General features: G+C 37.3%; 2 protein-coding genes across 2 annotated transcripts; one reads left to right on the top strand and one right to left on the bottom strand.

Moving 5' to 3' along the window:
• Positions 1-713: 713 nt before the first annotated feature.
• LOC103375680 (histone acetyltransferase KAT6B-like) lies at positions 714-5,507 on the bottom strand (the record flags this gene model as incomplete). Its single annotated transcript, XM_008305998.1, has 7 exons — positions 5,440-5,507; positions 5,250-5,356; positions 3,334-3,451; positions 3,141-3,194; positions 2,660-3,038; positions 880-1,048; positions 714-797 (listed from the first exon to the last, which is right to left on the bottom strand). Coding segments are annotated over exons 1-7 (971 nt in total), but the record flags the coding sequence as incomplete, so codon positions are not given.
• Positions 5,508-7,249: 1,742 nt separating this feature from the next.
• On the top strand, positions 7,250-9,993 carry LOC103375678 (guanine nucleotide-binding protein G(I)/G(S)/G(O) subunit gamma-5). The gene is made up of 3 exons (XM_008305996.1): positions 7,250-7,458; positions 7,565-7,726; positions 9,867-9,993. The coding sequence occupies exons 1-2, from the start codon at positions 7,378-7,380 to the stop codon at positions 7,688-7,690; spliced, it is 207 nt and encodes a 68-aa protein (XP_008304218.1). The 5' UTR covers positions 7,250-7,377; the 3' UTR covers positions 7,691-7,726; positions 9,867-9,993.
• The last annotated feature ends 6 nt before the right edge of the window (positions 9,994-9,999 follow it).

Genomic DNA, 9,999 nt, shown 5'->3' with positions numbered 1-9,999 from the left:
ACATGCATTCTGTCCTGCTGCTGTCAGACTTTGAAAACCCTGTGCAATATCTATTTGTCTACATATACTAGAATATAGGAGAATTGTACTCTCTCAGTGTTTCTAGTCATCTAAAAAATCTGTGCAATACCACTGATATGTGCAATAATGTCATTTTTTTAGAACTTGTACCTTGTGTATTTTAGTTTATCCTTATTTTTGTACTTTAACAAAGGGATTAATGAAGGCGTATCATAAAGCATCTCATACGTAACTGCACACTGTTGCTTTCTGCCTCCTTCCCCAAGAATATTAATAATAAAACATCACTTAGAACTCTGACAGGACTAGTTTCTCAGGTTTGTTCTGTATGAAACCCTGAAAGTCTGAATCTGGATGGAAAATGCTCCGCCGTGGTGCTGGCTGCTGATTTCTCTCACGATATAGAATAGAATAGAAATACTTTATTTATCCCAGAGCTGGGAAATTACAGCAGCAACAAAGAAAAGCACCAAATCACAACAGTTAGAAAATATAGTAAATTAAGTCTATAAAAATAAAATGATAGAAAAAGGGGTAAAGTTAAATACGATTAAAAAACAAACTAACTGTACAAAATGTGCAAATTGGAAAACAGTGCAAAATGTTGTATATGTCTTCCAGCATAATAAAAGCACATGAACATGTTAACGAGGTCAAACCAAAAAAAACATTTTTTAAATGTGGATTTTTGCTTCCACTTGCACCAGAACACTACCTCAGCTGTTGGTTTGTTTCTGACGGACTTCATCATGTTGACATCTTTTGATTTTCCAGCCCTGCAGAACAGACAAACAGTTATAAGAACAAACCGTGTCGAGTACAAATACGATGTTAAAATCAATCGTTGAGCTCCGTCACCCGTCTGTGAGGGAGAATCCTGAATCTCCAGAGTCCTCCAGAGACTCGGCTGCTCCTGAACGTCCGGCCGCTCTGCTCCCTCTCTGGTACTGTCTCCTCTTTGTGAAGGTTTCCTCTTTCTCTGGCAGGTCCTGCGGCCGAGCTGAATCAGCTTCATGTCGCTGTGAAGCTGCAGGGAATGAAGAGTTTGAATTTGAGATCAAAAACAGGCTGAAAATGGAATCAGACGGTCGGCAGACGCACAAAAAGGTGTCAGAAAAACAGAATGAAATGAATTATAATCAGCAAAAAGCTAAATACAATGATGGTGGATAATCAGAAGATTTAAAAAAAAATCCTGATGTATGAGAGAATTGTGTAAACTCTGCCAGACAGCTTTGAGAAGATGGTTTTGTAGCCTCAAGATGACGCTGTGGAAGAAAACATGGTTCAGGACACAATAAGGGAAAACCTCATGTAGAGATGTTATGACTCTTTCATAAACGTGAATCAGACGATTATGAACTTTATTTGGGTTAACATATTCTGCATCAACGCTCAGCTGCTCTTGAGATCATCTTGGTTTCTCTGTAAACCTACAAGTAAACAATTATCTTCAATACAATAATCTGGAAAAAGCTCCATCCTTTAAATCATGAAATATCTTTTTATCATATTCGAAGCTTCACTGTGTCTGTTTTAAATGAAAGAAAATACTGCTTTGTGTCTCTGTTTGCTGACGTTGCATCTTCACCGCATCTTTTTTAATGATATGTGGATTTCAGTGATCATTTTAAATTATATTTCTCTCAGACAACATCAGCCTCATATGATGTTAAATTTCCCCGTGGAGACGACCAGGGAGCACATGTGATGGGAATATATAGACACCTATGAACAGCAGTTTTTGTTTCCTAGCAATGAGTCCTCATCAAGGTTTGGTCAAAATAGAAAAAAAAAAACTGGAACATGTCTTGTCAAACTTTCCACACGTCAGATGTTAGAGCCTCAGAAGTTGGTGAAACGTCACCTAAAGACTGTATTCTAGTAGGAAGTATGGGACTTTCTGGGGCCATAATACCACCCTGGTGTGAACATTTGGCATATTTTTCTATGTTCAAGTGCCAATAATTATTCATTATTGTCATTTTGGACTTTTTTAAATACTATTTTGTACATTTTTGACTAATTTTGGAGAGGTTTCAAGTCAAAATAGCCTAAAAGCTGCAACCATTCAGCTCATAAAGGCCTTGAAAGGTGGTGAAATGTCGCCCAAAGTCTGTATTTTAGTAGGAAACACAGATCCATACATAAATGTAGACTCTGGGCCCACCACACCACCATCATTAGTTCTTTTTTCTTTTCATTTTTAAGGAGTTTGCCCTCTGTTGGAGCCTTTCGGTCAGCTGGATCTGCTTGAATCTGTTCTGTCTGTGTCGTCTCCAGGTTTCATGGCTGTGGGAGGTTTATTTATTGAACCATTAAAAGGGTTTCTTGGCTAAAAATGTCTTTTTGAGGGGGAAATTACTAAAAGGAAATGTCCCCAGGTCTGATAAGATAGATATGAAAGTCTCAAATTCAGCAACAATATTTGAGTTTGGCTGAAATCAGGTCTGAACTAACAAATAAATAAACATATTTGATGATTTTTGTCTGATTCCTTAATTTTAAGTGATAAAATATTTCCTTCTTTTCATCATCTGTGACAACTAATAATGCAAAAATGCTGTTTGAGGTCGACGGCGCCTCAGCAGGAGGAGGAGAGCTGTGAAGCTGACGTAAGCTGCAGCTTTAACTTTACCTTTATTCAGTGGAAGCGGCTGTGGTGCTCTTCGATTCTCTGCTCTCCTCATGGAGCTCAGAGCTTCCTCCTCATCCTCTGAAGTGCTGTAGCTCTGCTCATCATCATCATCTTCCTCCTCCTCCTCTTCTTCCTCCTCCTCCTCATCCTCCTCCTCCTCGTCCGGCCGGGGGGTGGGAGGTGACTGCTGGGAACGCTGGGGGATGTGGGGGAATTTAACGGGCTCCTTTGTTCCTGCTGGCAGGCTGCACATCTTGGGCGGCTGGTAGTAGACGTGCTGCTCTGGGGAGCTGCTGCTGGTGTCGGGGCTCAGCGACTGGGAGCAGACGCTGCTGTCGGCCTCCACGGTGGGCAGCAGGTAGAGCTCCGGCTGGGCGGCCTGCAGACAGGTCAACAGGTTACTGCAGCCGGAGCGTGTAAACTGGACATGGGGCTGCTCGTGAAACCAAATTTGCAAATACAGAACCTGGTGTCTACATACATAAGGTGGAGCGAAGGTTTTCACTTTCAGGTCTCTCTCCTGTTTGCTTTTGACCTGTAAAAGACGACAACAGTTTGGTTGTTGCACGGCAGTAAAGAATGTGTGGCCCCCCATTCACAGGCCTTCCACCCTGAATAGTAAACCGTCTGCATTGTGTCTCTACTGTCCTCAGTAAACTGCCAGCTGCACTCACCAGTGCCAGACTGCGGCCGACACATTTCAGGAAGGAGAATCTGTCAATGCTCCCGTCGGCGCCGAGCAGAGCGCCGAGCTCCCTCCTCAGAGTCCTCAGGGTGGTGTCAGGGTAAACTCTGACATGAACGGAAAGGTCATTTTCAGAGCTGCTAGCACAGATATTCATTCACACTGGGTTTGCACAGCGGCACTGGTCAAAAGAGAGTGAAGTTCAGTTTTCTAGTATTTGGATTTGAATTGACTTGATTCAGTTTTTATTAGAATTAAGTTTCAGTCTGATTGATTCAAGTCATTTTTATTGCAGTTATTCAAGTTAATATAATAAAGCATTCATTCAAATTATGAGATTGACAATTTAATTATTCCAGTCAACCGTGTCATTAGTCAGTTTTTAGAGATCAATGAGCAGAAATGTGTGACACTAGAAACTGAATTTCAGTTCTCTATATTTGTATTTAGTCTTTATTGCTCGACTTGATTCAGTTTCAAGTTTACTAAAATGAAGTTTCAATCTAATAAACTCAAACTGAAATGGGAAGATATGGAGTCAATCTTTTTATTTATTTATTTTTTTTACAACAATTATTCAAGTTAAGCAGTTCATATTCAAATATAAATAATTCAAATTCAGTTTCTAGTGGCACACATTTCTGCCACAAATACAAATTTAAACACCGTAACTGGATTTTTCACAACTTTATTTCATTTCAGCTTACTAAAATACAGTTTTAATCGGATAAATTTAAATGATCATTTTCAAATTAAAAATTTTATCACAAGTATTCAAGTCAACCGTGTCATTAGTGACCTGTTTATGAGCACAAATATGTCCCACTAGAAACTCAACTACAGTTATATGTATTTTAAATATAGATAAAGCAAATTTAAATATAAATTATTCAAAGTCAGTTTCTAGTGGCATGCATTTCTGCCACAAAGAGAAATTTTGAATATCATAATTTAAAATTTCCTCACCTTGACTCCTTTTTTAAAAAATTGCCTTCAAATTGTGAGATTCAAATTTCTTTCTTTCTTTTTTTTTTGTTATTTAAGTTATCGCTGTTATCGGTCAGCGTTCTGAGCAGACGCATGTGCAGCTACAAACTGATGTTCAGTCATTTATATTTGAATTTGAATTGCTCATCTTGAATAATTGTAATAAAAACCTGCATTTGAATCTAATCATTTAAACTTGAATTTCTGAACTTCAGTTTCAGGTTTACGGTTGTAATCAGTTGTAATCAAACATATTCATTTCTAGTGGCCCATGTTTCTGCCCATTAACAGTTCACTGAAAACCGACCAGTGACAAGGTCGAATTGGAAAACTGTCATAAAAAAGTTTAATTTTAACGTCATCATTTGAGCTTGAATTTATTAAATTGAAACTGTAGTCCAATAAACTGGAAACTGGATTAAGTTCAGAAATTAAGACTCAAATTCAGATTTTCATTACAATTATTAAACTTGAGCAATTCAAACTATTCAAATTCAGGTTCTAGTGGCACATATTGCTGCCCATACATTGTTAATAAATGGAATACTTGCTTGAACAAGAGGAACAAAACAGCTTTCAACAGTTTCAGCTTGAATGCAATTATCATATCAAGCTTTAAAAGCAAATACGACACAAGCTGAACAAAAGAAAAAACACATAAATACTCATGTTTTTGTAAATTCTGAGCCTTTAGATATTATGAGACTTTGACGTGTCAGTCTGCAATATGTGACTAAAAACCCTGTCTGGTAGTAAATTGCACCATCTTATCCCTGCTTCCACACTAAATCTACCAGATAAACACTTTGAAAGGCTGCAACTTCAACAACTTTACCTGAAACATAAACACATGCATCATCTCTTTGCAGTAAATACATGACAACACAGTGAGTTCCATGTGTTCAGCAGCAGTGTCACCTGATGAAGCCTGCAGATATGAAGCTGTCTATCGCCTCAGCAGGCACTTTGTTGAGCTTCACGTTCCACTGGTCAGCCGGCACATACAGCACATGGAGCTCCACAAACTGCAGGAGAAGTGACACGCTTCAGACGCACATTCCCGCAGACCGAGTCCATCTGCAAGGCTGCAGGAAGGCCCTGGACGTACCTTACAGCTGGCGGGTCTTCTGTCCTCTGCACATCTCACCGACTCACAGGACAGCTCCATCGTGGGTCCAGCTCAGCAGCAGGAGGAGCACTGAGCAGGAGAGAGAGCTTTCGGTTTGGTTTATTTGCAGGAAGCCTTGTTTTTCTTGTCGCTGTGAAGGCGTGGACTGCTCAGTAACAATCTGCTGTAATCAAACACACTCAGGCGTCCAGTGGAGTTTCTTTTATGAGAGTGCCAGCAGTGGTTGCTCCGGTGCTGACGATGACAGCTGCCTGCAGAAAGAAGACGCTGCTTCTCATCTGCGCTCGCCTCCTGCAGAGTCCATTTGTGATGCAGGTTTTTTTATTATCTATTTATAGAGAACGTTTAACGCAGCAGCTGGTGAGCCAAAGTGCTTCCTAGAATTAGACTGCTGTCACCGATCAAGTTTAAATATAGACCCTACAGTGTTATTTATGGTGTGAGTTTAAAGAATAAATATGACAACTCTACACAAAAAAATCATGAAATGCAACTTTTACCTGCCTATAATAAATATTAAGGCTAAGATGAACTAAAGTTAAAGCCCTACAATACAAAAATAAAGCTTTGTTTTTACTTTTATTGGTGTACTTTTGTGTTTTACAGCTTTATTATATAATTTTTTATATCTTTAGTTTCTCTGCATTTTTATTCTCTCACTTCCAAGTGTTTTAAACATTACATTTATTTGTTGATTTTAATTTTATATATTTATAAACTCTATATTTTTGGACTTGCTCTTGCAGGCATTTTTAACCTTACCTTTTTGTTTTTATTTTTATACTTACTCTGTCAGATGTTTTTAATTTTGCATTTTTGTTTAATATATTTCATTTAGTTTTATATATTCTATATATTTCTATACTCACTCTTTTAGGCATTTTTAACTGTTGTTTTATTTAATTTTATATGTAATTATTTTATTAATATTTTATTATTGTTTTGTGTGTTTTTAACTTTTTTTGTATATATTCATAATGTCTATGATTATAGTTACTCTGTTGGCCATTTATAACTCTACATTTTTATTTAGATTTATTTTACATATTCTCTATATTTTTTTACTTAATGTCATTCATTTTTACCTTCATATTTAATTTTATTTAATATATTTATACTCTTTATTTCTATACTCACTCTACCGTTTGTTTAATTTTGTAAATTTTCACCCTCTGTATTTTTACACTTGCTCTGCCAACCATTTTTAAATTCTTTTATTATTATTATTATTATTTTTATTATTATTATTACTATTATTACATTACATATTTTACATTCTGTGTTTTATACTCGCTCTGCTGGTGGCTTTTAACTTCATGTTTGTTTGTTTTTTTATTTATTTGATTGTTATTTCAGCCATTTCTTGCTTTACATTTATTTTATTTTATGTATTCATATTCTCTATATTTTTATTGTCACTTTGCCACTTGTTTACAACTTTATATTTTACTTTTATTTTTTTAATCCATTTTTATTCCATGTATTTCTATACTCGCTGTCAAGGCGTTTTGTATTTACACATTTTCACCGCTAGATGTCGCAGTGTTACTGATGCTGCATTCATAACTATGGGATTTGTCACCGTTATTAAGTATTTTCACCCGCCGTGCTTCGTAACGCAAATGTTCAAATGTTTTTCAAACGTTCAGTGTTTTTACACACACACCCATGAATAAAATCAAAAAACTACACGCTTTGTGCATCTCGCTTTCACAACTTTATTTCTCAAAGTAACAATGAACACTTTCAAGTGGCGAATTTTAGTAAATACGAAACCAAGACTTACGAGCATCCCTGAAGGCAGCACTGGCTGACACTCCTTTAAGGAAGAAGAAGAAGTTAGCAGCTAGCTAGCAGCGACAGCGAACTCTTGATTAAAGTTTCATATTCGTCGCTACCGAGACTTTAACCGTAACAATGTCGGGATCGTCCAACATCGTGGCGATGAAGAAAATCGTCCAGCAGCTGCGCCTTGAGGCCGGAATAAACAGAGTGAAGGTAACGGTTGAAAACGCTGCGCTTTCAGGGCGTTTAGTTTGTGTCGTCGGTGTTTGTTGCTGTAATGTTCCGTCAGTGGTTCAGCGGCTCTCCGTGCTTCCCTCAGGTGTCCCAGGCGGCCGCCGACCTGCAGCAGTTCTGCCTCCAGAACGCCCAGCAGGACCCTCTGCTCACCGGCATGTCGTCCAGCAACAACCCGTTCAGACCGCAGAAAGTCTGCTCCTTCCTATAGCACCGCGGCCGGCCGGCCCGCCGGGCCTCCTGCTCCGTGAGTCCGCCTCCGACCCTCCGCCGCACCGCTCAGGTCAACAGGTGTTCTGCCAGAAAAAAAACAACAACAAAAAACCGAAATTATAAACGTCTCCAGCTGCTTTTAATCACAGTCAGAATGTTCAAATACACATAACTGTATGTCTGTGGAGAAAACCCAAAGTGTGAAGTTTATTCTGTAACACAATGATTTGGGTCAAAGACGTTTCAGTTTAACCAGGAAATATTTTACTGCTTGTTTTTCTCCTGATGAGATTCCAAATATAAGGAAGGACGTTAGAAACAGCCCAGACTGCAGTTAACAGGACTTGGGTTTCATGTACAAAATTAAAATAATAATAAATCTCTTCTCCAGTTGTTATATAAGATTGACTTTATTGATCCCTCCTGTGGAAACAAACAGGCTGAGATATAAAGAGGGAACGATTTAAAATAAAACCTTTATGTTGCATTAAGAGTAGAGCTGCAACAACTATTTGAATAGTTGCCATCTATTACATTTATTTTGATTATAAATTAATGAGTTTGTTTCTCATGAAAAGCTCCTTAAATGTGAATATTTTTGATTTCTTTCCTCCTCTCTGGCAGTAAACATCTTGTCATTTTTGACTTCCTGGAACTGATTTGTCACCGTTTTCTGGCATTTTAGAGACCAAATAGGTGCTTGGTTTATTGGGAAAAACAATCTACACATTGATCAACAGTTGAAATCATTAGTTCCAGCCCTATTTAATGAGGTTTCAGTTATAAATGAAAGGCTGCAGTCAGTCCTGATTTAACTTTTCAAGTGAAAGAGTGCATTATATGAGTCTAAATAGTCCTTTAAAGCTGTTTCTACCAGTTAAAACAGCTAAATTTGTCATAATCCAGCCACAGAGCAGGTAAAGATAATGCAAACATGAGTGTAACTGTAAAATAGTTCATTTTTTTTAGACTGTTTGATCAGAATAAACCGCTGTGGATGTAAACAAATTGGACACATTCATCTTTGGCAGATGATCACTTTTTGGCAGAACACCTGGACATTTCTAACACCTGTAATTATAATTTATAACAATCACACTAGTCAATTAAGACATCTCGTTTTTTTGATGGACTAAAACTGACAGGAACTCGTATTTGGTAGCAAATATTTTCTCAATTTATCAGTTTGGTCAAAAAAAATTTAAGCAAAGTGCAAAGATTAGTTTAAATTCTGTAAATTTTTTTCTTTTTTCCAGGATAAAATGTTTTATTTCAGTAGATATAATCATTTTTTAATAAAGGCCAGGAGATGAAATGTTAATTTCGAATTTAGACCTCTCCAGTTTGACAGCATATGGTTTTCTCACTACGGCCGACTGATACCGACATTAGAAATGAATTAGATCGATAACTCATATGAGGAATCGATATACATTTGCAGTAAAGATTAAATATCTGGCGTCAAAATTCCAACACAAAACTTTTTTGTTGTTGTTCTCCATACGTTTAATCAGCTCTAATAATCAGTCGACCCCTAATTTCTTGTTTTATCGGATCAAGAGTAAATAAAAATACTCGAGTAACATTTTAGAAGCTAAAAGCAGCGACTTCTTTTTTTAAGTTGCCCAACATTTGTTTATCAAAATTGTTTCGTTGACCAACTAATTAAAGTTGCAGCTCTAAACTAAAAACGTAAAGTTGCTGCAACCCCTAAAACCTTCAGAATGTACAAATCTTCTTTTAATACTGAACAACTTAACTGTTAAATTTTCTGTGCGCGTGTTGAGGTTCATCTACAGCATCCATGTGCTTTAGTCAAGTCACTGCTACTGATAAAGAACATTTAAACCAAAGACTGTCCAAGTGCTTTTCATTAAAATAGAAAATGATGAAGGTACAAATTAACCTGTTTAGTGTAAATATTACTTATTTATGACGTGATAAACATAGTAATGCTTTAAACCCTGCAAAGGTTGTATTAAACACCACTTTGTCTGACTTTAATACAACAAGGCTGAGAGAGATTAACCTAATTAATAATAAAACTAAAAGCAAGGTACATTTAATTTTCATACATTTCAGCTGTAAAGTCGGTGCAGTTCTCCCATCCAGCAGCGTGTAAAGTGTTGTCTGACAGTGTGTTTGTGTGACTAATCTGCGCCCCCTTTGTGCAGGTTTTGGACTTTGTGGTGCTCTGTGGAACTGGGCTGCAGGATCCTGCATCGTGGACTGGAATCGTCTCAGGAGTGTTAGGGAATTTGGGCCAAACAACTAACTTAAGAGTTTTTCCTTTTTTTTTTTTTTTTT

This window comes from Stegastes partitus, unplaced genomic scaffold (genome assembly GCF_000690725.1).
Source record: "Stegastes partitus isolate 25-593 unplaced genomic scaffold, Stegastes_partitus-1.0.2 Scaffold2772, whole genome shotgun sequence".
Classification (NCBI taxonomy): Eukaryota; Metazoa; Chordata; class Actinopteri; family Pomacentridae; genus Stegastes; species Stegastes partitus.
The sequence above is the reverse complement of the archived record's forward strand: the minus strand, read 5'-3'. Positions and strand labels throughout refer to the sequence as shown.

Bases quoted from the DNA above. Each gene is read 5' to 3' on its own strand.
- LOC103375678 (XM_008305996.1), top strand. From the start codon at position 7,378: ATGTCGGGATCGTCCAACATCGTGGCGATGAAGAAAATCGTCCAGCAG. The intron at 7,459-7,564 runs GTAACGGTTGAA...TGCTTCCCTCAG, and splicing joins CCGGAATAAACAGAGTGAAG to GTGTCCCAGGCGGCCGCCGA.